Below are 27,217 nucleotides of genomic sequence, written 5' to 3'. Positions count from 1 at the left end.
CATTGATAAAAATAGTTTAATATCATCTCTTTATATTTATTTAATGGTTAGTTTTTTATACATATACAAATACGGCAGATTTTTTAATCCAACAACAATTTGATATGCATAAATTAATAATACAATAATTAAAAAGAAAAATATAAACAGTGTAAAAATAACTGAATTCTGTAAAACTAATAGTTTTTCATTAGTACAAGTGAAACTCTTCTCCTGTGTTTGTTTGTGAGTGTGAATGTGTAAAAAAATACTATATAAGAAGGTCAACAAATTAAAGCAACAAACATTATTGTTTCATTATAAATAGAAAATTACAAGCACTAATTGTCTGATGGCTACAAACTTCTATCATGCCGACAATTAGTGAACTACACTGACTATTTATTCTACTGAAAAGCATAGCAGCTGAGCCATTTCCTCTAACCATTATTAAGCTAGGCAAGAAAATGACAGTCTTCACATTCCTAAGTAAATGAGTGAATAAAATTCATCCATCCAAGTAAATGAGTGAATAAAATTCATCCATCAACCTAAAGAAGCATAGACACCCTATGGCAACTCAAATGGAACGTTACGTCAGTGTAACTAACCTTCAATTTCAGTTTGAAAAAGTGCAGCTAACTATGCAAGAGATTAGATTTCATTCTACGTTGTTACGACTCTCCATTTCTTGAAATACCTGTGTTCGACACCCATTTGGGATGTGCATATTCGAACATCGGTATAGAGATATAACAATTCAAGGACCTTCTAAATACATGGAAAAACGTTGAAAATTTTAAACATACCTGTGTTGGATACATACCTGTATCCGACACTCATATCCAAGTACCATGGTTTCATTTAATATCCTGTGTTGGGTCTTTCATTCCAAAGGCATCGGCTATGCTGAAGGTCAGGCTGCTTCTCAATGATCTGCTCCTTCCCATACCCCCATCACCCGTTCTCATCATTGCAGCAAACTCCCCATAGTCTATTCGCCCATCCTGAAATTTTATGTAATCATAAGAACACCTCCGAATAAGAAATTGCAATTTTGATGTTTTATCCCTACATGCTTACGTATCTAGCTAGAATGAACAGAAACTTTAATACTAAACTGTACTCTACAAGTAATACATTCATCTTTTCCAATATAAATATACTCGTACGCGTTCATCTCAGTGATAACATCGATGTGACCATGATGATGATATGTGAAAACCATGGCTATATAACTTCTAGAATGGAGAATGTGAATAAATAACTTCAAATTTGAATGTCCAATTGGCCTGATATACTTACATTATCTTGGTCAATTTCTTTGATCATCTCATCCAAATGCACATCACCTAGACCAAACTCTTTGCAAGCTTGTTGAAGTTCATCAATGGTGATGTAACCACTACCATCTTTGTCAAAAAAGGAGAAAGCAGCAACTAAGTTTTCCTCTCTCTCGATCTTATTTATGTGCAGTGTAGCAGCAAGGAATTCACCATAGTCAATTGTTCCACTGTTATCAATATCAGCCTGCCAAAATACCCATGGCAATAATAACTGAAATTGTGAGACTCGACCATGTTGTAATAGTGGAGAGTACCAAACTTAGATTATAGCACAACATTAAATTCAATAACTCAAAAAGGTGTATTTACAGCTTCCATTAAATCCTTGATTTCCGTTTCTGTAAGTTCAGATCCCACTTTCTTTAAACCATCTTTGAGTTCCTGAAATGTAATCGTCCCACTGTTGTCTGTATCAATCATTTTGAACAACTCTTTCAAGCCACCAATTTCTTCCTCAGAGAGTCTCTCTGCTATGACCTGCAAAAGAATTTATTTTCCATCAGAAAAGATGTGTGAAACATATAAAAATATTAAGAAGGAATAGTATTTGCCAGAGTGACCCAAACAACCAAGACAGAAAATTAAGTCTTGTGGCTGCATATGCCTATTTTGTCAAACAACACAAAGATGGCAACTGGATGTTGTATTCATTGTACGAATATGAAGGGATAAACTTTGAGAAATAAACTATTTTTCTACAATCATGAATTATAGCAGAACAATGTAACCGAAAAGGAAAACAAAATTTTTTGAGTAAAAACAGTTACAATAGTTTTGGCTTCTTTCCATCCCAAGCTGCAGTCCATGCCCCTTATAGTTCTCAGGAAACTACTTGCTAGCAGATTTACTTCTTAGGATGAAAGGATGGTATGAGGTAGTATTTTATCACAAGCCCCGGATGAAGTTAATATGCATCAAAGTTTAAGAGATTAGAATCCTGACTTCTACTCCGAATAACTAAAGCTAAAAAAGATGTCCACCATCGAGGCTAAGACAAGTTAAATTCCAGACTCCAGCCTCCACCCAACTAATCCCAAGCTAAGCTAGCCAACACCAAAAGCTTGTTTTGCTGGAGAAACAAAAATGAAGAATGGACGTTGCATTCTATTATGCAGCTGACCACAGACCCAGAATCATTGTAACAACAAAAAATATGAATGGATGAACTTGTTACTTGTGTGATAAGCTACTTTTTTTTATACCACCATGATTTATAACATTACTGAAAATGGAAATAAATTCTGCTACTGATGGCGTTGCTTCTTCCCTATCTCTAGCCCTCCCTTCGTGTGAGTTGTTGGCATGAACGGCTCCTTTTGTTTTCTCTTTTTGTTTCTTTTTCTTCCCCTTGCTTGGTGGGTGCTGATGGTTTGAAGCTTGTCATTTTAAGAAGAATTTCCGCTACACATATCTCAAGCTCAAGAAGATTTTAAGGAATAGGAAATTTAAGATCGAACCGCCACACTTCAGCTACAACCAATTGTAGCAAAAAGAGATGCCCACTACAGGGGCTATCATTTCAGTATGATAGCTTCCTAACAATATTTCAATATTATGGACAACATAACTGCCTCCGCCTAGAAACCTTTCAAAGCCCAGACCCCTAATCTCCGTCTGACTAAGCCCTCTTTAGCCAAAACTGGAGTTTGATTCACCACAAACAATTTCGCGTAAAACAAGCCAGAGACATAAACATGAGAGTCCAATGCAGACACAAAAAATCAACAGTAAAAGTTCAGTGAAAGGGGAAGGGGAAGGGGAAGGGAAAAGAGAAGCTTGTATCTCTACAAAAACGGATAATGCCACCCAAGTGAAGAATTAAAATAAGCAATAGTTGGGTTCCATATCAAATATAAACACCCAACATATTTCAATGCAGAATGCATTGGATCACAGTGCTACACCATGCGAACAAAAGCCGCATTTAAATCTTCCATGATTGAGTGTAAACTGAAGCTGAATCTTATACCTAGATAAACTTCCATTCTTATTCTTTATTTATTATGCCACAAACCTGTGCTTCAGACATAAAATACATTTTCATAAGACCATACCCATTGTTTACAGTGTGATAGCAAAAACAACATTAATACTCTTATGCCAAGAACTGTCATATCTTATTACTCAACTTTGGCATACTATTTTTCTTATCTCCACAAGTCAGAATTTTATATCAGATATTACTGATCTCATAAACATTCAGGTTTTTGATGATTTTTATTCTCGTGGCCCAAGACAGGATTCATTCTAATTTTAGATATCACTCATTACTTTCTAAAAGTCACAACACAAATTAAGCAATAAAAATCCTTAAAGAAGAAGATGCTAAATTCAGTAGAAAAGATAACTAAATAATGAGTTCACTATCAGATTCTGGGGAAAATTTTCCTATAACTAGAGATCATTGGTAAGACGAAAAACAGGAAAATCACATACACGCAGAGCCATCTTTTTAAGTTTGTTCATTGCTGAGAACTTCTTCAAACGTGATAATACAGCGGAATCCAGAGGTTTGTCTGGGGCAACTCTATCATCCACAATCCATGGGTGACCTGATGCATAAACCAACCCACAATTGTGACTTATACACATACAATAAAGATAGGACACTGTCATTCCCATGTTATAGAAAAGAAATAATAAAATATATCGCATAGTATTCAAATAACTTACATAGAACCTCATAGGCAGTAATTCTTTTCTGTGGGTCCCTTTCAAGCATCTTTCTTAACAGATCTTTTGCACTTTCAGAGATACTAGGCCATGGCTCAGATTCAAAATCAACTTTTCCATGTAAAATCTGTCTGAAGATTCCTGAATCAGTTTCTGCAAGTTGAGAGGGAACGTAAGTACATTTACGATATGAGAACACAAGAATGGCACTAACCGTTGCAGGGAGTACAGTATTGAAATGAATACCTGCCCAAAATGGCGGAACCCCACTCAACAAGATGTATAGGATAACAGCAGCACTCCATATATCTGCTTCTGGTCCATAATGCTTCAACAAAACCTCTGGCGCAACATAAAAGGGACTCCCAACAACATCACTAAAATACTGTCCTGGAATGAAAAAGGATAAAAAAAAAGTAAGCCCCATTAACCATGAAAGAAAACATTCACAGAAAAATATAAGGCAAAGCATTAGTGAATGCAAGAGGTGCAATTCAATGCTTGATTCCTACAAGCAGAGTTTAGTAATGAAGCACAACACAATAATCTAATGGTGCTAATCTTTACATCAGCAAGGAGTTTTCCGAAAAACATGCTGATCATTGAACCATCTCATTTAATATATTCAATTGAATTAGATATTTAGTGCATTAATTATGGACAAAAACTGAAACCATAAAACCTTCGTAAAAGATGTTCTTTGCATAACAGAACATTGTTACATTCAAAAAACCAGAACCGAAGTTCCTCACAATTTTTTTTTTAAATTAATATGAATTTTGGAAAATACACACCAAGTAGTACATCCTAAGGGAAATTGATCCTAATGAACAGTACCTGAAGAACATGCAGTGAATCATCACGGTGAAAATTAATTATCCCAAGACCTTCAAAGAATCAATTCAATTTAATACAACATGATTACAATAAAATCAAAAGGAAATCCCAATCATGGAAACAACCAATATCAGATATCAATATCCTACCGCAAGGTGTCGAAGAATGAATAAAATCCTCAACGTCCAATCAGATAATTAAACCAAAATCAGAGAAAACTCTATTCATGGTTCTTACAGATCTACATTAATCATTCAACCAAAAAAAGCACCTTTAATTAAAGAGAATCAAGAGTAACATAGAAACAAAAGAAAACCCAGAAGCAACCTGGTTTATAGAAGACGGACAAGCCAAAATCGGTAGCCTTGAGAACGGCATCGTCAGCGGGAGTATCAAACAAGAAATTCTCAGGTTTGAGATCTCTATGCATAACCCCAAGGGAATGACAAGCCTCAACGACACCAACAATGGTTTTGATAAGCTTAGCAGCCTCTCTTTCACTATAATGACCTTTAGCCACGATCCTATCAAAAAGTTCCCCACCCGCACAAAGCTCCATAACCAAATGAACAAACACGGCATCTTCATAAGTTCCCTTGATCTGAACCACGAATGGGTTCTCAGACAAATGATGCATGATCTGGATCTCCCTCCAGACGTCATCGTAATCTTCACGGCAGACGAGCTTGCGCTTTGGGATAGATTTGCAAGCGTAACGGATACCAGTAACCTTGTGGGTACATAGGTAGGTGGTGCCAAATTGACCTTGCCCAAGCTTCTTGCCCAAGAAATAGTGGTCCCTTATTCTCTGGGTTTGGTATGGTAAAACCGTACCTGTGGGCTTTCTTGGTCTTGAGGACGATCCTGCAATTTTCTTATTCATTGCCACAAATATCTCAGATGGGATCTCTCTCTCTCGCTTCCACTCCCCTTCAATGGAGACAACGTATTTTTACAATCAGCCGGAAACAAAGCTCAAAGCTTCCCGATTCCTATTATTACAAATTTTGCATTTTGTGAGTGAAAATAGAAATAGAAATAGAAATAGAAAAAGTAAATTTATTATTTATTATCTATTATTTTAAAATAAATAATTTAATATAATAAATGCTAGTTTCTTAAAAAAGAATAATTAAGAAGCCACATTCTGTAAATAGTTTTTTAATAAAACTAAAGATCATTATGTTATCACTTGTAATTTTTAAGGTAAAATAAATTTATGTCCCTATTTTTATAATATATTTCAGTAGTTTAATTGTCAAAAATATATATTAATATATTTATAAACGTAATGGTATAAAATTTTATTTTTAACTTTTATTATAATGAATATTCATTTTATAATTAAATTATTTATAACATTTTCTTTAAATATATAATCAGTTTCTTTAAAATTTTAAAAGAAAAATTATACATGCATAATATATTAACTCGTTACCAAAACTATTTTAATTTTGAATTCTAACTTTCTATATTGTCATTTATATTATTATTCTTCTTAAGGTGATAAGTGAAGAAAATTTTAAGAGAAATATAATTAACTCCTCATCCTTCTAGTTAAATTATGTATGTAGTATTATCGTCCAACCTTTTACCATGTTACGTTAATATTTTTATAGCACTCAACTAAGATACAGTGCTCCTACACCAATATCAAGATGATATGTTTTGTTGATCTTACAACCATTAGTATATTTAATTGATGTGTTTTATTATTGAATATCGACAAAAAAAAAATTTCATATGTTAAGTATGAAGTTGAGACAAAATTTTATTTTTGCTAACATCTTTTATCTCAAATCACTTTTTAAAATAATTTATTAATTTGTAATTTCTTTTGGAGTTTTAATAATATTTAGATTAAAATATACAAAATTATAATAAATTATGATCTTGATTTTTATAATATATATATATATATAAGCACGTTGGATCATTTTACAATCTTCATTCAACTATTTTATCACATATGTCCAAATTATTTCAATCATTATACAACCATATTGAATAATTTTCATAGGAAATTTTTATATGTTTCTAACATTCTAAATCTTTCAAAATCTTAGTATGTAGTTATACATATAAAATGTTATAACAACAACCATTAAACGCATATCAAGTTTTTCGTGACATGCTAAATTAATAAGACATCTAAAGTTGATTGCATTCACCACTAAAAAACATTATATCTTTTCATAATTATGGTTACCTGAATTAAACCGAACCAATCAGTTGGACCAAGAATTATCAGAGTGCTACTCTCGGTTCTTGATTTGGAGAAATACTTTAGATCGATTGAGTTGTGAGCTGATACTGACTGGTTGACAAGCTAAATTTAATATTTTATTATTTTTATGAACTTTTAATAATTTGTTTAATCAATTTTCCAAATCAATTACACCAGCAACCTAATGACCTAACCATTCAACCATCAATTCAATTCTAAAAATCTTGTTCATAAACAATACTAAGATTTTGTGAAAACCCTCTTAATATTTAAGTCATCATTTATAATTTAAAACTTCAAATTTTTTTCATTTCCTAGATTGGCTTTATATTTTTAGGTGCTTGAATTATAGGTTTAAAACCTTTACACTTTGGAATTGAATTTAATTCTATTTTAAATATAGTTTTGTTTTCATTTTCACCCATTAATTTCATGTCTAGATTTTCATTCTATTTTTTCATTATTTCAATAATATTATTATATATAACACAAGAACATTATTGATAACTTTTTCATTTTAATTTCAACTTTTCTTGTAGTAACATAATTTATTTATCTCTTTATTTTAAAAAAAATTATTTTCAAGTACTCGTAATTCTTTTGAAATTTTATGATTAGTTATGTTTTAGATTTCTTCAAGAGTATTTATGTCCATTATATGATCATCATGATTTTGAGTTATTATTTTTCTTTTACATTGATTTTTTTTTTGAACCATTTGATCTATCATGTTAAAAATATCAATAATAGAAAGTGACTCATATCCAATATACATTCATAAACCATTTTGTTTGTTGTGGTGGAATAATTCAAATATATATTGCATATCTATATTTAAAAAATATGAAATATTTAACTTCGACCAAAAATCAAATCTAATATGATTTATAAATTATTGACTTGATGCGTGCATGTATTACTCTATATAAAATATCATAATCACTTTGTGTATAAGCAAATGGATTTGCAACAATTATTAAAATTGACATACAATAATTGTTAAATGCTTGAGATATAAACTCGCCATCCTAGCAAGATGGATTGTTTAATTGCATAATCTAAAGGTTTTACTCTTAATCTAATTATTTGAGCAATCAATCTCACAAACAACAAGTGACAAATTGATAACATACATTTGACTATTTTATAAAAGAATCTATCAAAATCGTATAATATCAAAATATTTTACATAGTGAATAAAAACCCATATTCATTTCAAATATGCAATAAGTTTGATATCAACTTTATCTAGTGAAGTTGTAATATATTTTTTTCTTTGAGATTAAGCCGCAAAAGTGTATTCTTTAAGAAAAAATAAATAAATTTTTTTCGCTTTTAAATCCAACACTTAACATATGATTTTTATTTTTCATCATTCAGCATATAAGAAAAAGATCCTAAAAGACTTGAAATCATACAACATATCCATGAGTACGAAATGGTCATTAGATATGAATAAAAATCACTTTTTTATCAACGAGAAAAAATGATGGAGAAATACTTGATCTAGAAGTATCATATCTTAGTGCTGTATGAGCATCATTATATCTTGCTAATAAAACACACCTGATATAAAATTTGTTATAAATTTGCTAACAAGATTTTATGCTTCTCCATGACAAAAACATTAGAAATGGGGCTAAACACATATTTCCCTAAAGTTTTCCCTCAGGCACAATCGTTTGCAGAATGGTGATATAGTTGATCAATAGATTTGTTTAAGCAATAATTTAATAGATAAGTTCAGCAAAACATTACCTACTTCAATATTTGATAAGCTGATAAAGAGATTGACATGTATTAACTTAGGGATCTTAATGATGTTACAATAAATGAGTTTATTTATGTGCTATACTTTTTTTTCTTTTGACTAAGTTTTCGTTCTAGTAAAATTTTAATAAGACAATATGTTATACGCTTAATGTATGCGCTACTTTTTTCTTTACATATTTAATCTTTTTGAATTTTTATCTTAACAAAGTTTTAACGAAACTTATTATTCATACATGGACATATAAAAGAAATGTTATAAATATCTTATTATAAGTAGATATCTATTAAGATAAATGCTCGATATACTATATGACAAGGATTCTGATGTATTTTAATATTATAGCTCTAATGTCTATTGAGATTTTGTATCATATATACTTATTATATTTATAAAAATAAAATTTGGGAAAACATTGTAAATATTTTTGAGTTAATGTAGCATTTGACCTTTGAACTTGACAACTAAATTTACTTTGATATATGTATTTTCTTTTTTTGCTCCAGTTTGATATCTGAACTTAATAACTAAGTCCATTTGACACTTGAACTTGAATCCCATAAGAATTAGATGATACAAAATTATAAGATTAAGTTACATCATCACTTAAAATTTAAATATATATATAATTAAAAATATATATAATTTTAAAGTTTCATATGGGGATCACACTTTTATAAAATCCAAAGTAGAAACTATTAGTTATTAATAAATTATTATTTAAATTTAATTATAAGCATATGCAAATCTAATCATATTTATCTATTTTCTTTTTGAAAGAAAAATCCAAAGGGTATGTTAGACATTAGACAATAAAATGGATAGGATAAGTCTATTCTGCCATAGAGGTGAATGCTTAGTTCTTGCTTTTGCAGTGGGCTAATCTCATCTGCGTTACTCAATACCAATGGCGTCTTCTGCTACCTTTAGTACTTTGGTTCTCTCTTCTTCTTTCGCCACTCAATGCAACGTTTCAAATCGTCACCACCAAAGTTGTTTTCTTTCTTCTCCTCCCAAAACTCCCATCTTCTCTATCCCTAAACCCGTTTCTTTGAAGCTCACTTCTCCTCCTATCCTCTCCAAAACACCCACATTTTTTACAATCCCCAAATCTTCTGAATCCGACGCTGCAGTTGTCGATGTTGAACCTGACAACGTCGAGCCCGAACCAGAACCCGAAGCAGCACCAGAACCGGAACCGGAACCGGAACCGGCATCGGTTGTTGAGGCTTCCAAGGAAGAACCCAAAAGGGAAGAGATTTTTGCTGTTGTTATGGTGAGTTATGGCTTTGAGTTTAGAATTTATATGCGTTTTTGGCATTTTTAAGTGCTATTAGTGTAGTTTGGCTACTACCCTGAATGTATCTTTGGTTTTAATGTATAATTCGTGTTTATTTCTAACAAAATATTATTGCCTGCTATGTGTTCGATTAATTTACTTTGGTTTTGTTTTAGATTGGGGGTCGCCAATACATTGTTTTCCCTGGAAGATATCTCTACACCCAGAGACTGAAAGGTGCAAATGTCAACGATAAGGTTGGTGATTCAGATTTTTTACGTTTTCTTAGATCCTCTTGTGAAATTTTATTTACTTCAGGAACTGTTATCTTTGTTGAAGTATTTGAATTCCTTGCACGGTCAAGCATGCCTAAAACAAGCTTGCAGTCGTGATGTGGTTTGTAATGTTGTACTTTTGCTTGCATTTTTTAATTACATGGCATACGTGGTTATGCATAATCTTCCGGTCACAATTTGGAGAGGAGAGAAAGGCAAACAGCCAAAAGTTATACCAAATAATTGGAATATACTTTGGCTTCCATTATCATGGAGAGATCGTGAAATGGCAATGGTGTTATCTTTCTTGGTGGTTTTAGCTTTTGCATACAAATTTTGTTCGGTATTGTAGTCATTCAATATTTCTGAAGTGATTGCTGGATAGTGTATTCTGTCTACTGGTGTATCTCCTACAAGATTAAGCTCTTGTTATTTGGCATGCATTTGAATAGACTAGAGCTGGCCCTTGACCATTTATTTGGTTGTGCTTTCCTTTTTCAAGCACTTATCTTTGGTGGAGACTTAACAGTATTTATCCTATTTTTTTCTACCTTGCTAGCTTTGGGCATTGGTTTTTTTTTTTGAAGAAAGCTTTGGGCATCAATATCAAACATAGTGGAATGCATTTAGCTGATACATTTGTTCTAGGAACTGCACTGTTGTTTGTTGGAACAAAGAATTGATTGATTGTCTGTTGCTTCATTCATCTATGACATGAAAATATTGGATATTTAGTTTTCTTTGTTTGCACAGATTACTGTGATGGAAGGTACAGAGCTAGTTTTAGGCATTTGGGTTTTGTCGATCAAGATTGTTATCATAGGTGAATTGCCAAGAAGGACCAGCAATCTGTAGATCTAAAGAGCATAATGAAGTTTTTGCTTGTTCCATTGAAAAAACCCCGGATGTATGTGAGAGCATACCTGAAAGTTTTGATAATAATAATCTAAATGACATATCTCTGATATAGTAGTGCTCTACAGACTACATATATGAGAAACGAAAGAAGAGAACACATTAGTATCGCTTTCCCACCACAAACTTAATATTGTAAAGCTAAAGATTATATGCAACATGGACTTAGCTCATGTGGTGTGAAGGTTAGGCTTTAGAATAGAGTTGTTAGGTTGAACTCTAACCCTATGTTCTTTGTGAATTACCATCTTTGTAACACTTCAAATAGATGAGAAAAAGTTTAGTCCTTGCTTTGGTATGACTATTGCTGCACTTCTCTCACGTTTTTTAAGTTAGTGTTAGAACTATGCTGTGATTTGAAGGTAAACACTTTCTGTTATGATTTGAGAAACAAAGACAATGATTTTTTCTCCCTACTACTAATGTGCTCCCATTTCAGCCTGTGGTGGGCTTTTTCTAAATTTATGAGCTTTTATAGTTGAGTAATTTTATTGCCCTCCCTTTCAAATAGTTCCCTTACTGATATTGAATCAGTTTAAATTTATGTTTGAAGTATTAGGAACTTAAATGAGATGCCTATCGTGGACACAGGGACCTTCCTGAGTACCTAAAATTTAAGAGCTTTGTGTACTTGATATGTTTCCTGGAAAACTGTTGCTATCGTTAATTTTTGTAATGGCCGTAGATGGTGTTACCTGGCTGTGATAACATGTGTATCTGTTCCATCACTAGACTTGTGTGAACTTTTTATTCCAGAGTATAGTCATTTCATAGCCTGTCAACTTTCAATTTCATATTTTGTTGTCTACTTCCTTAAAAGATCAAATTGATTTTGTTTCACAGATTGTTCTAAACAAGGTATTACTTGTGGGAACAAAAACAACTACATATATCGGAAAACCTGTGGTAACTAATGCTGCTGTACATGCTGTTGTTGAGGAGCAGGTATATTACCTCCTGATATCTTGCATTTACCCTTTTTTATCATATTGGAAAACCCATGTATTTTCTTTTTACTTGCAGGGACTAAACCCAAAAGTAGTTGTCTTCAAATATAAGAAGAAGAAAAATTATCGGAGAAATATTGGACATCGACAGGTACGACTTTTTGGCTTAAAAATTGATTGGTGAACTAGCTACTGAATATTATGATTCTGATTTCTACAGAAATATAATTTTTGATGGTGATAAAGTTGTTTGGTATGTCAAATAAATATGTTATTATGTACTATTATTCTATTTACCTATTTATTTGCTATCGGCTGCATTCGGAGACGCAGTGAAATAAGATTAATTCTGTCATCTAGTTATCTAGTTCAACTCCACCAAACCGAAGCCTTCTTTCTTCACATGAGCTGTTGTCTCTTTTGGTCCTGGGACCTCTTCCTGAACTTGGTTTCCTGTCATTTGCTTATATCTTTTTGGAGCCATGAATTACTAGCTGATGAATTTAGTTCTTATCATCTGTTTTCTCAATTTAACTAAACCAAAACTACTGCCCTCCTATCCTGCTCTCCATCTTTTGTTTCCTCTTCTGGCTTGATGCCACTTCCTGAAGCTGTCTTCATTCAATTTGCCGCTTGTACCCAACTCATGGAGTCACTGACTTCGAACTGGTTGCCAGCATAGCTGCCGAGTTCATGCAACATAGTCCTGGATATTTTTACTTTCTTGATATTGACATTTCTTTCTCATAGGTGCTAAATATATAACCTCACTATTTTTTTATCTGTATATGTTCCAAAAATGCTTTGCAGTTCGAGCTATGCTAAAAGAATATTTTTAGATGTTTTTCTTTGACCTCGTAATTATGTGAAGCTTTTGATGATTTACTGTTGCAGCCAAATACTCGGATAAGGATAACAGGCATCACAGGCTACCAAGACTATCCGGCTGTCACACTCGAGTCCTAAGATTCCTTGTGGAGGATTGGATGATAAGGAGCCTTAACTTATGAATATATCATGGAGTTCCTTTCCTACACTTCATTTTGTATGTATTTGGAGTTGGCTTGAAGATTGATATAACTCTAACAAATCAGCATTAATTGTCAAAATGATTATTTTATGAAATTTTGATTACCAACCATTTATTTCTTTTCCTGAGTTTGCATCTGCCATACTAAAGTTCAAATATATATTGAAGGAAATGCAAAGACTGCACGTCTTAAAAGTAAGGCTGGTTTGGTAAGTGGAACTATTTTCTGAGCGGGTTCGGTTGCGTTATTTTGGATTCCTATTATTATATTGAGTAGATTACACTCAAGGTTATCTAATAAGTTTTACGATTTGGTTACCTAAAAATTACAAAATGATTATTGAATTATTCAAAAGTTTTTATTTAAGTTACGTTTAAAAAAAAAGTTTAGCTAGCGAGTTTCAAGCGACAATTCAATCGGTATGAATAGTATCCATCGATGAGTAGAAAAATATACTTTAGATTCAAATTGATCTGATTGTCAATGATGTTATTTCTATTTTGATTCTTAAATTTATGATGTTCAAAGCTGTTTTATAAAAAAAAAAATTGAATTGTATAAAAAAAGTAGAATGGGAGTTTTCAATTGGTGCAAGCAATGTGAACAGAAAATATAAGTGATTTTAATAATCTGGTGACTTAAATAAATTTTTGTATAGTCAAGTGATTTAACAAAGAATATTATATAGCAGTAATTTAATAATAATATCTATACTAATTGAATTAAAACTCATTTGATGTATTGTACCTTATTTTAATGTTAGTACAATGTTGAAATTTGAAAAAACAAAATTAGAAATGTTAAAATTTGAAAAAAAGAAAATTAGAAGAAAAATACTAATTCAACAGAGGTAGCATGATACTAGTAGGACTTCTTTTCAACCTTAAAACTGATATGCACTGACAAGTACAATTGATGCTTATCCATTATCAACTACTCTCATCATAGAAGTTAAATTTCAAAATGTAAACTTAATTAATGTATTTATATATATATATATATATATATATATATCAAATACCACCTATTGTCATAGGATTGTAAATGAACCGAGTTTGAACGGACAGACCCATGTTCATATTAGTTTGTTTATTTTTTAAATTTGTTCGTGTTTGGTAGGAATTTCAAAATTTTTGTTCGTGTTCGTTTATTTAAAATTATGTATGTTCCCGCTCATTTATTTAATGTTCATGATCATGTTTGTTTAATTTAATTGACCATGTTCACAAACATTAAGCGAACGTGTCTTAAACATGTTCACGAACATTAAAGGAATGTGTTTCAAACATGTTAATGAACATATAATTGAACATGTTCATGAACATATAATTGAATATGTTTACGAACAAAACTGTACACATAAAGTGACAATCAATAAGCAAGGAGACTCCCTCATCACTCCATTAACAATCCATATTCAATCTTCATTCTTCAATTTGTACCAGCTCCTTAATCACCTCCTCTTCATTCTCGGTGGCTTGTAGACCTAATTTTTTACCAAGTTCTAATGCTTCTTTTGCCTCTCGCCACAAAACCTTCTTACCATTTATAAAATCATGAGTTAGCATATTGTTGTTAGGGTTTATTTTAATCTGATTACTTTTTAATAATTTAGTCAACAATAAACTCATAAATCAAGTCAATTAATTAATAATTTTAATTAATTCGTATATTTTTCATGTAACAAAACTTGAATTTAAGTACTCATAATCTCAAAATCTCAAAATTACCATCTTCACTAATATAATCAAAATTTATATTACAATCAAAATACTGATATAAATACCTATTCGAGCTACAATAAAGTATAATCAAATTATTTTAACATAAACAAATTAATTCCTAACATTATAAATCATATACAATCAAGCGTTCAAATAATATTGTGTACACAAAAATTAATTTATATAAACTAATTATTTAACTAAGTTTTATTAAATCAATTTCTTTTTGTAACAATCCGATTTTCAATGGTGCCGGAAAAGGTGGTTTCAGAAATGGTCCAATAATTTTGTTGAATTACTAGTTAATTTAGATGCTGAGACTAATTTGTAAAAGTCCAATTGCTAAAGGTTTTTAATTGGCCAAAGACTTAAGGACTTAAATTGCAATTAGCCAAAGGTTCAAAATGGGAATTAAACTATTTTGGAATATGTGTTAAGGGATGATGGTGGCTTAAGCAATAAAACATGATTAGAAACTTAATTAAGAAAGACTAATTAAATAAATCAAGTTTAAATTATGCTATAAAAGCAAAATTAGGTGGAAAGAAAGAGAAATTGTCATCTCCTTCATCCTTCTCACCCGGATCTTCAAATAAAAGAAAAGAAAAGAGAAAAACATCCCAAGGGTTCCAAACATTCGGTCCTTCAATTGATCAAGAATTGGATCAAACCAGATGTAATCGAGAAAAAGTTAAAATTGTTAATTAGCCCCTAAAGAATCAACTTATTTGATGTTTTGATCAGGTAAGTTCATATGGTATTTTCTTTTACTTAGTTTGTTATGTATTTGAATTGTATGTGTGTGCGAATTGGTACGATCAGGCTAGAATTGGACTAAATTGAAAAGTGATGTTTATATGTGTAAAAGATTCTCGTGTGAACTTAGTAAATGTTGGGATATGATTGGAATGCCAATAGGGTTTTGTGCATGCTTGTATGAGATTGATTACAGACGTTACTAAGATCCAACATTTGTTTGCGGATTCTCAATTATATCTAACACAAGTTTAGCTCGGACGAGTAAACTTGATGTGTCGTTTTAAATGTTTAGCTCGAACGGGTAACTTGACATGTATATATATTCAGCTCGGAATAGCAATTGGTGTAATGTAGATACATATATATCCAAATCCGTTTACTAGGGTTCATTGAGTGAATCAGTTTATTGAAATTGAGAAATTGAAATGGGATGAAATGAACTTGATATTTAAATGGGATGTTATTGAACGAATTGTGTAAGAAAAATTGATTAAAGTATATTGCCTTTGGTATATATGTAAATGTAACATCCCTTGATTGAGTATGAATTTGACATTGTTACCTAATGTGACATGAATTAACATGTTAAGTACTTGTGATATCATGTGATTTGATTGTAAGTTAATGCTCACCTTGTTGATGTTTTGAATTGCCATTTCTAGCCAAACTATGCCAAGTTATGGTAGCTTATTGTGTTTAGATAAAAGATACGATAAGTTTTGTTTAATATATACATATGTACTTACTAAGCATCTTATATGCTTACTTGGTTTATTTTCTCTTTTCCTTGTAGATTGTCACTTTACGGAACACGTCAAGTCAGACTGTTTTGAAGCTTACGCTATCACCGAATCGGTAGTTATACGAACATTTTGACGTAATCTTTAATGTATAAAAGCCTTGATGAGTTGAAAATGGTAATGAATTTGGTATATAATGATTTTGAATGTTGTTCATGGCAAATGATTTTGTTAATGCTTGATTTAGCAAGGTTTGATGCTTTTGTGAAGTTGAAACATGAACCTATTTAGCTTGGTATGTTGGTAGGATGAGGTAAGTTGGTACCTAGTTGAAAATAGTATGTTTGATTGACATGTTTGAGATATGTGTTGGTGTATATTTGAATAGGTTCAAGTTAATGCCTATAAGCCATCAAGGTATATAATGTACACATGTGTGTGAAATGGTAAGTTTCAATGTAACATAGCATAGGTAAGAATTGGTATTTGCTTGATTTGGATATTATGTTTTAAAGGCATTGAGATGTTTAAGTTTAATTGAAGTTTAAGTAGTGAATGTCTTGATGAGATGTTTGACATGAATGTTGAGCTTGTTTGGCATGTTTTGAATCAAGTGAAGTTGATGCATGGTGCATATATTGAATGGTTGGTTGGAAACTTTGAAATAGGTACCAAAATGTGCATTTTTCCAAAAACAGAGGCTATGTTACGACTTCGGACTTTTGACGTCACAGCGTTACTATTACAGTGAATGACGTCATGATGAGCTTAGGCTTGTCGTCACAACGTGACATATTGTGATGGCCATGTCGTGATGAGAATCAGATGAAGTTACGATGTCGATCCGTATATTTTAAATTTTTTACAATTTAGTCCAATTTCGTGCTCGGGTTGACAAAAGAGCTTTCGTAAGCTCAATTAAAACTTGAAAATGATTGTTTAATATAGATTGAATGTGAATGATGTTTAATCTCATGAGTGATTGATTAATTACTACATTTTTTACTGTTGTTGGTCCGGCAACGAATGTAACATTCTGTAGCTCGAACCCGTCGATTGGGTGGGGCAAGGGTGTTGGGAAATGTGTCCATATTGTAGTAAGCATGTAATTGTTTTCTATGTATTTTAATAATGAATAAATAAATAAAGTTAATTTCACATTTCATTGTTATACCTTTTGTGTTTCTATCTTTCGTGTTTTGCATACATAACAAAATTGTGACAAACAAATATTAGCTCATTAATTCTCTAAGTTCAAACTGATGATAAGTTGCATTGTAAGAACGTTTACATTGCGAGAAAGACAACTTGCTTCAGTAGATAATCTAAACGAGTCCATAATCACATAAAAAAATTAAAGTGATCATTTGATTCAAATACTTAGAAGGATTATTATGTCGTTTACAATTCCAATTGGGGAGATGACTAGTTTTGACTATCGGAGCAGTTGACTTCACGAGTAGAGACATAGATGTACTCATTGGAAGAATAATACATTGAATTGGACCCAAGTTGAATTAATCTTGAATCCTTTTGTGAATTAATTCACTTGTGATGTTAATGATGTGATTTACCTAAATCTTGAGTTAGTTACTAACCATGCATATGTAATTCATGTGCTTTGATATAAGGAGACTTATGCTCTAAAGATGATCGAGGCCATAGCCAGTATGTTGGGCACATGACTTGTGTATGGAATGAATTTACTATCAACAATGAAATTTATAGCTCGATTAAAGAGTTAACAATATCCTCTCATTAGCATTAATGTGTGGATTGATAAATATGAAACGTGACCACTTGTTGCTTATTCTCAAACGAGCAATTTATCACAGTTATTTGTTCGGTGATCATATTAATCATTAAGAAAACATAATGGTGACAATGAGATAAAATAGGATTGTATTGAGTGAACAAATTTAACTCAAAGAAATCAATGATATCATATGAAGGTAACACATACATGACGATGTCATTGGACAAAGTAGCTGGATAAATTGCTTTTGTAAAGAGTAAACAATAAGGAGCTTTTAATCATGGTACTTCTTATGGAATGACTCTATGATTAAGTAAATTGCGATTTATCAGAACGACACTTCTGGACATAATTGCAATTACTAGAGCCCAATTGTAAATGTTTGATTGGTCCTTTTGCTAACTCAACAAAAACTCGATTAGACTGCATATGAATTAGAAAAAAATTTCTACGACTTTGGAAATAGTTTAATTGAGTCTATTTATTTTAAGTGGAATTAAATTGGACGATCGTGAGAATTTTTCAACTAGATAATTTAATTAAAAAATTTTCTTGAAAAATTAATTTTGAAAAATCTAAGTGATTTTTGAGAAAATTAATTTTGATAAAGTAAAATTAAATTAATCAAATTAATTAAAATAAATATGATATTTTTGGAAATTAATTTTCAAGTCAAACAATTGGCCTAATGAGTAATTGAACTTGAAATCGAAAGTTGGAACCGAAAATTAAAAACTGAGACCGAGACCTAAAACTGGTCGAACCAGACCCGATATGTGAAATTGGACCGACGGTTCAACCGGTGGCTAGACCAGATTGGTCGAGTCATCATTGGCCTGGACCGTACCAACTTGAGGTGATGTGAGGGTGTCGCGCCTGTGATGACACCATCAGGCACAGCGGTGTCGGCGACTACGACAACGGCATTTCGGTGGTTGGTGGATGGTGGATGGTCAACAACAGTGGTGGTTATTCGACAGTTGATTAGTGGAAGAATCACACTCTTATTAGACTCTACCAGATAATTTGATTTCAGATGAACGATTTCAAAATAATATTATTTTAATAAATATTTATCTTTATAGTATTTTATTAATTTAAAGTTAAAATAATTATCTTAATATTAAATTAAATAGATTTAATAGATAAATATTCCATTAATTTAATAGATTTAATATTAAATTTAATCTAATACTAGTATTAGATTAAATTTAATATTAAATCTATTAAGTTTGATCTTAGTTGAACTCTTTAAACTTCCCTATATAAAGTGAGTATTGGCTCATTATTTTTCACAAACTTGAATTAAAGAGAAAGTTATAAAGAGAAAATTCTCTAAAGATATTTTTCTTATTTACAACTTAACCTAGACGTTTAGAGAAATTGTGAAATTGCACCATTGATAATTTTGTTGATTTTTTTTTTATTTGAAGTAAACCCGCAATCAACAGACGTGAGCCTTAAGGATAGCGGAGAAGACTACTAGGTCAAAGTGTTCATTCTAGACAAATCGAAAGGTACAATTTTGATTAAGTATTTATTATTTTAAATATCACAACTAAATTCTTATTTTTAAGAAAAAAATTAAAACTCTCATCTTTCCCTTAAACTTATTTTCCTTGATATTTTTCAAAACTAATATTTGTAAATAGAGGGTGTTACCCTTTTAATTTTACTTAGTCCTAGACCACGTAACACTAAGCAACTTTCTACAGCTTTTTAAATCAGTTTAAAATTTTAATAATTTGAGTCATGAAATTAATTTATTTATATATATCATTAAGTTAAATATATTATTTTATTATTTAATTAAATTATTTATTATTATATAATTAATTAAATCAATTTTACATGAAACACTAACCTAATATTAACATTATACCTATAAATTATCAAATCGTGCTCAAGACTGTAGATATTAATAAAATTATTTAGGTCTAATAAATTAAATATAGTAGATATTATCATATTACTTACATTCATAACTTAGAAAATGATTAAAAATCCGGTATATTTTAATATATTTGGTATTATAAAATTTATTACAGAAATTAAAAATTCCAAATTAAATTAAATTTTCTTTAATATAAAATCTGAAACTATATGATTTTTAATAATTATAATTATAGGAGAATAATATATATTTAAAAATAATTTGTAATTATATTACTAAAAAAAGTTTTGTTTTGGTCAACAAAGTTATAATTTGATCATTGAACAATTCAAAAATTTTCATTTAAGTCATCGAACTATTCAAAAAAATTTATTTAAATCATTGGGCTAAGTTTTTTTTTTTTAATGTTTTGCGAATGAACTCCAAGCAACAATTCGATAATCGATATGGTGAATCAGTACTCATTAAAGAGTAAAAAAACATATCGATATGACGATCAGTGTCGGAGATCAAAAAAAAATTGTTTGAATTTTGGTTCGTAAATTCGTGGAGTCTAAAGTTATTTTACGAAAAAAAAACTAACCCGATTGGTGTAGGTAGTGCAAACAGAGAAAGATATATAATATCAATTTTAATAGCCCGATAACTTAACTTGTGTACGGCTCGAGAATACAAACTAATTATAATAATATGTTTGATAAAATATATATATTATATAAATAAATAAATGATAAAAACTGATTGAGTCGCCGGACTCATCCTCTCAATAATCAATATCTCTTTCCAGAAAAAAAAAATAAAAAAATCTCAAACTATAAGCCATATATTTAGAACTAGATAGGTTGGTTGTAACCTTATTTATTTCCCTCTTTCACTTTAATTGTTGTTAGGGTTTTCCTTCTCTTTCTATTTCTTAGGGAAGTATATATATATTTTTCTTGGATCAATTGAGAAGTACACTTGGGTAACGAAAATATAAATTTCTTTGATGATCTAATTAGGGTTTTGCTATAAGAAAAATTAAATCTTATTTTTGATGAAGGTTGAATGCTGTTTTTTATTGTTTTCGCAAAATATGAGGTTTTTTTCCTTTTCTTTTTAGAATTTCAACCATATGAATTTATTCTTCAAATCAGAAGCTTTAGGGTTAATATATTGAGGTATGTTAGGGTTTAGAGATACTGTATTATAATCTTGGTCTGCTCTTTCATTTATTCTAGATCCCAGTTTCTCAAGGATTCTTTTTTTTCTGTTTCTTTGTTTTGTCATCATCAATTATGCGCATTAACAGTCTCCACAACAGTGCATTTAACTCTAGTTTGTGTTACAATCATTATTTATTTATTAGAACAATTATTATTTGTGTGATATATGATGTTAAGATTTTGTTAAAATCTTTTACAGAGGTAGGAGTTTTTTGTTCTATTGTTTACCAAATTTGTGTAGAAATCAGCAATGGCATCTAAGAGAATCACCAAGGAATTGAAAGACCTGCAGAAAGATCCTCCTGTTTCTTGCAGTGCAGGTTTATTTGTTTAAGTCCTTTTCTCTTGTTTCAATTTTGGTTTCTGTTGCAGACAAACAAGTTAATGTACTTGTTTACAGGTCCTGTAGGAGATGACATGTTTCATTGGCAAGCAACGATTACGGGGCCAGCAGATAGCCCTTATGCGGGTGGGGTGTTTCTTGTGTCCATTCACTTCCCTCCTGATTATCCATTCAAACCACCCAAGGTAACAAAAGGAAGCACGCGAAACAATTTTAAGAAATTAGAGAAAGCTTACGTACTGATCTACTAGCATGTCATGTGCTTGCATAGGTATCCTTTAAGACAAAAGTGTATCACCCAAACATCAACAGCAATGGCAGCATCTGTCTTGATATTTTGAAAGAACAGTGGAGCCCTGCACTTACAGTTCCAAAGGTGTTATTGTCGATATGTTCATTGCTGGCAGATCCAAACCCAGATGATCCTTTGGAACCAGAAATTGCACATACATACAAGACGGATAGAGCCAAGTACGAGTCTACTGCTCAGGCTTGGACCCAGAAATACGCCATGGGTTAAATATGACTTTAGGACTCTACTCCAACATGCTTTTTATTTTATTTGCCAACTGTTTTTAAAATCTTCTTCTCATTTATTATTACCAAGTATAATTAAATTTATTTCTACTTTTGGTCAATTCTCATTACCCTCCATTTAGTAGTTCATTCAAAGCATATATATATGTTGACATAATTTGGTTCATAATTTTTTTGGTTTTTTCTCCAGATTTTTTAGACTTTTGATGATTGCTCTTAGCTTTGCCTTGAATATGTTCAATTAAACTGCATCAGCCAAATCTTCAAGTTAAATATATAGGGATGAAAATCATAATTAAACATTATTCAAGCCGTAGTTAAGAGCATGCTGTAGAATGAAAATGACTTCCATTGAAATGAAGTCTAATGAGTCGAAAGAGCTGTTTGTTGTTTTCAGTTAGTACTTATTTTAACACTTTTATTTATAGGCGTTTGTGGATTACTAGGTTTGGTCATGTTTGAATAGGAATGATATGTTGAAATTCAATTCAACACCAAAATATTAAGCAGAAAACATTCAATTATTAAATATATATTCATAAAGATAATATCTTCAGTTAGAGAAATCAGATCAAAAATATAATAGTTGGATTATTAAAATATAAAAAGGATTACATTGATCTTGTTGGAAAAAAATAAATTTTTGGAAGCTTTTAGGTATATTCTTAATTAATGGTGGTGGAGATTTAAATTATAAAATTATAGTTTTCTCTACATATTTTGAACCTGTTTTTGGTGATAGAAGAAAGTTAGGCTACAATTTGTTGAACACTACAGCCGTGCTCATCTCGTTGTTGTATCCTGAGAGACAGTCAATTAACGTTTCTCCAAAATCAAAGAAGCGGTCGAATTTATTTTAAGGAAATTGCAAACGATCTAATTTTATTTCCAATTTCTGTTTTTTAGATTATATATATATATATATATATATATATATTGTTCGGTTCGATCTTGTTATTTAAATTAATATTTTACATTAACTGTTTATTTCACTAACATTTGTGCAACAGATCTAAGTCGAACTCTAGTCATATTAAAATTCATATGTTTTCATAAGAAAATATAGATAAAATACTATTTTTGTATTGTTTCGAAAAGTTTAACTTGTTGGATAAAATATAATAGCTAAAAGGTCTCCTCTTAATCTCTTCCCGTATATTATTGAGTGCTTTTCACTATCACCATAAAGTAGATAAACTTTATTAACAAAAGTATTATTGATCAATTTCGAATTTGATCTCTGATCAATCCTTACTCCCTATCTGATATATATAATATAGCAATTTAAAGTTACAATTAAAGAAAACGTTCTAATGTGACATAGTTAAAATTTTGCTATTTAGCATGCTAATTGTTTAGCACGTGTCTTTATTGACTAAAGTTTAAAATGAATATTATTTCAATCTAATTTCTTTATAGAAATGTATCAACGTTGAATACTCATTCATATAATAAGGATCTTATATGTTAATAATCTTTGCTATGATTGATTTAGACATAACTTACGAAAAAAATTTAAACATGTATACACTTAATCCAATTTTAATTGTTTTAATATCAAGTCCTTATATACGGTTTTACTATCCAATATTGAAAAATGTAAATATATGTTTCTAAGTTCCTAAAATTTAAATTTTATGCTCTCATTTTTTAATTATTGAAAACTGAATTTCATATATATTAATATATATAGATAAATGAGAAAATATTAAAGATATTATTGAAATCAAACAGATTAATTTATTAATTTACATACAAAATTTATATTTTTTTTCTTTTTGAACCATTGTATTTTTTATATACTACTTTTTAATGTAATTTTTTAATAACTTAATTTATATATTTTTATTTTCTTTTTAATCTTTAAATTATATTCCAACTCTATTTTTAGGAGTAAAGCTAAAAGTAGATTAATATCAAATAAATATTAATTTTTAATAATATTATTTATGAAATGTTACAAAATTTGTACTGATTTTTAATATATTCATATGATATATTTGAATTAATACACAAAATCAATCTGCAGAGAAAAAATTAATTTATATATAAAATGATTATGGATAAAGAGAAAAGAATTATAAAAGGGATATAATTTTAATTGAAGGAAGATAAAGAAGTGAAACTTAATTAGTGTAAAACAAACCTACTGTAATTAGGGGAGTACTTATATAGAAAATTAAGTTTGAGGATGGGTATTCATGTTTTGTTGAATGTTGTTACATTTGAACTGTATCCTCTTTTATATATATTTGGGGTAACTACTCCTAAAAGAATGGCTAAATTGTCTAATATTAGAAATTAGCTTCCTAAAATTAGTTTTGGGATTCATGCCTCTATTCTATAAACCCCCCCCCACGCCCAGCATTGAAAGGAACCACAATAAAAAAGGAAATTGGGACACACACATAAAGAGAAACAAGTTTTGAGAATGGCCACCACTAAGACAACCCTTTTGCTTGCTGTTCTGTGTCTTTTCCTAGTTTGCGAGGTACTTTATTTTAAGGTTTTAAACAGCAATTTATGTTGCAATCCATCATGATTTTAAGTACCAACACAAAACTAATCATGCCTTTTCTTGGCAATTCTTAGATTGGGATGCTAATGGTTGAAGCCCAAGTTCAAAGGCCAGGTAAGAGAGTTTATGAATAATTCTACTCTTCGAATATAAAAAGCTTTATATATGAATGTATGCATTAATGGAAAACCCCTAATCCCAGAATGCGAGGGGAAGTGTGCATCAAGGTGCAGCAAGTCATGGAAGCCGGAGATGTGCCTTAAAACATGCAACGCTTGCTGCAACACCTGCGATGGGTGTGTGCCCCCTGGCCCTACTGCTAACAAGGAAGTATGCCCTTGCTATGCCAAGTACAAGAATGGCAAGTGCCCTTGAATCACTTCTTTCTATTTTTTAAACACGCATTCCTCTCATGGATTCATTCTCAATTATCACTTCTATTTATGAGAGGGTGTCTTGTATTTTAATAAAATCTCTTAAAACAAAGAGAGAAAAGAAAAAAAAATGTAATTCACTAAATAAAAATGCAAGTTTAAGCTTGCTTATTTATCCTTCTCCTTGATAATTTCAACTGGTTTTATCTTTTCCCCCTATTTATTTGATTAAGTTTAAGTTGCAAATCTAACAAGTGTAATGAGCTTGATAATAAAAGTATCAAGCACATGAATAAACATGTTCTTGTTTGTACATGTTTAGCTTTTCTTTTTCTTTTTACACAAAGTTTAAAATTATTAACAATTACTCCCAACCTTTAAATAATAGGATAAACACATTTAAACATGTTCCAACTCACATCCTCCTACGCTGACATCAATATTAGTGCTAACTAAATTAAGACTGATATAATGTGTATTTACTGTGCACACAAGTATCTATGGAATATAATTGTAGCGACGTAAAAATTTTAGCTTGGTCGCTAATTATGGTGATTATTTGAAAATTTAAAAACTGATTTTCGATTTTATTTAAAAAGGGAGTCGCCACCGATCCTTTTTCTAGGTGTGATCGGACACCTAATAAATCATCTTTTTTGAAAAGAAAATTTATCCTCGAACAAAAGTGAAGGCCAAATGTGGGTCTACGCGAAAATCAGAGTAAAGTAGGGTTCGAGAGTCGGTTACGCGCGAGGAAGGTATTAACACCCTCGTGACGCCCAAAATTGGTATCTTTTAAAACGTGTGTTGTCTTGACCTTCAAAAATACGAGTTCAATATAAGGTTTAGCTGTGATCCAGTTGAAACACAAGAATTTTCAATGTTTTTGATTTTTGAGAAGGACATACCGTTTTAACCCGAGTTGATTGATATTCACCCAATATAGTGATGAAATCGACGACTTAATGTTAAATCGGTATTTTACCTTGTTTATTGAAATAAATTAGAAAAAGATTTTCGTTTTTGATGTAAAGCAAATGGATATGAAATAAAAAATAAAAGACAGAAATACATAAAAGCAAATAATGAACATGACAATAAAATTAACAAACACTAACTATGCATGCAAGATTAAATGTAGTTATAGTATCAAATACGAGAACACAATGAATACGCATATGTAAAAAAATGACATTTAGAGTAAGTTACATAAAACACATGTATATAGATAGTGATAATGCTAGAGATATACCATATATAGTATTTGAAATAATACTTAAGATAGTAAAAACATAATTTGTAATGTTAAAATATATATGCATAATATATACATATACTTATATAAAATAAATATTGAAAAATGTATGGACATAAGAAATATACACCAATATATATACTAATATAATAACACGAAAAAGAAATAAATAATACAAAATATTTAAATGAAATAATGGACACTACTATATATACATAATATGATATTAAAAAATATATATACATATAATAGTATTTAAGAATATATACATAAGATAATGTGGAAATACATACGTGAAATAGTATATAAAAAAATATAACTAATAATATTGAAAGTATATATATATACATAATATATAACAATGAACATATACCATACATATTAGAAATACTAATGACATAAAAAATATTAATAACACCACATAAATATGTACATAGGACAATATAAAATATATACATGGAAATATATAAATAATATATAACTAGTAATATCAAAATGTATACATGATAATATATAAAAAAATATATTAGAAAATATATGTACATAATATAATATGAAAAATATATATATAATATAATATTAAAATATAATAATACAACATTAAAAAAATATGATACATATAAAATATAATATTTAAAGTATATATGACATATAAATATATATATATATATATAATATAATACCCAAGTATACTAAGTACATATACATATGTAAAAGATACTATACTATACATGTACTATATAGATTATAATTAATAATAATACATAATAGGAAATAATAACAAAATAATTGAAAATAAACAATAAACTAACAAAAGGACTAAATTGAGCAC

The 27,217-nt window shown here is 30.2% G+C and overlaps 4 protein-coding genes across 6 annotated transcripts; 3 read left to right on the top strand and 1 right to left on the bottom strand.

Annotated features, from left to right (window-relative positions):
- Nucleotides 1-271: 271 nt before the first annotated feature.
- Nucleotides 272-5,875, bottom strand: LOC108453038 (calcium-dependent protein kinase 11). Of its 3 annotated transcripts, XR_001866501.2 has the most exons (8): nucleotides 5,163-5,875; nucleotides 4,245-4,388; nucleotides 3,999-4,151; nucleotides 3,762-3,877; nucleotides 1,635-1,802; nucleotides 1,285-1,509; nucleotides 789-986; nucleotides 272-679 (listed from the first exon to the last, which is right to left on the bottom strand). XR_001866501.2 is itself a non-coding variant. In XM_017750920.2 (7 exons), exons 1-7 carry the CDS (start codon nucleotides 5,716-5,718, stop codon nucleotides 840-842), a joined length of 1,509 nt encoding a protein of 502 aa, XP_017606409.1. In that variant the 5' UTR covers nucleotides 5,719-5,875; the 3' UTR covers nucleotides 272-839. The 3 variants fall into 3 exon arrangements, 2 of the variants coding, with proteins under 2 accessions (XP_017606409.1, XP_052883814.1); XM_017750920.2 differs by having other exon boundaries at nucleotides 272-986; XM_053027854.1 differs by having other exon boundaries at nucleotides 272-986; nucleotides 4,245-4,383; nucleotides 5,163-5,853.
- Nucleotides 5,876-9,633: 3,758 nt separating this feature from the next.
- On the top strand, nucleotides 9,634-13,374 carry LOC108453039 (50S ribosomal protein L21, chloroplastic). The gene is made up of 5 exons (XM_017750921.2): nucleotides 9,634-10,109; nucleotides 10,289-10,369; nucleotides 12,146-12,247; nucleotides 12,326-12,400; nucleotides 13,144-13,374. The coding sequence occupies exons 1-5, from the start codon at nucleotides 9,741-9,743 to the stop codon at nucleotides 13,213-13,215; spliced, it is 699 nt and encodes a 232-aa protein (XP_017606410.1). The 5' UTR covers nucleotides 9,634-9,740; the 3' UTR covers nucleotides 13,216-13,374.
- A 7,518-nt stretch (nucleotides 13,375-20,892) lies between these two features.
- LOC108452081 (ubiquitin-conjugating enzyme E2 30-like) lies at nucleotides 20,893-22,339 on the top strand. Its single transcript, XM_017749821.2, has 4 exons — nucleotides 20,893-20,994; nucleotides 21,558-21,678; nucleotides 21,759-21,886; nucleotides 21,973-22,339. The coding sequence occupies exons 2-4, from the start codon at nucleotides 21,609-21,611 to the stop codon at nucleotides 22,219-22,221; spliced, it is 447 nt and encodes a 148-aa protein (XP_017605310.1). The 5' UTR covers nucleotides 20,893-20,994; nucleotides 21,558-21,608; the 3' UTR covers nucleotides 22,222-22,339.
- A 2,257-nt stretch (nucleotides 22,340-24,596) lies between these two features.
- On the top strand, nucleotides 24,597-25,321 carry LOC108452762 (cypmaclein-like). Its single transcript, XM_017750556.2, has 3 exons — nucleotides 24,597-24,729; nucleotides 24,831-24,870; nucleotides 24,959-25,321. Exons 1-3 carry the CDS (start codon nucleotides 24,670-24,672, stop codon nucleotides 25,129-25,131), a joined length of 273 nt encoding a protein of 90 aa, XP_017606045.1. The 5' UTR covers nucleotides 24,597-24,669; the 3' UTR covers nucleotides 25,132-25,321.
- The last annotated feature ends 1,896 nt before the right edge of the window (nucleotides 25,322-27,217 follow it).

The sequence above is a fragment of the Gossypium arboreum genome, chromosome 5 (genome assembly GCF_025698485.1).
Source record: "Gossypium arboreum isolate Shixiya-1 chromosome 5, ASM2569848v2, whole genome shotgun sequence".
Lineage (NCBI taxonomy): Eukaryota > Viridiplantae > Streptophyta > Magnoliopsida > Malvales > Malvaceae > Gossypium > Gossypium arboreum.
This window is presented reverse-complemented; position numbering and strand designations above follow the sequence as displayed.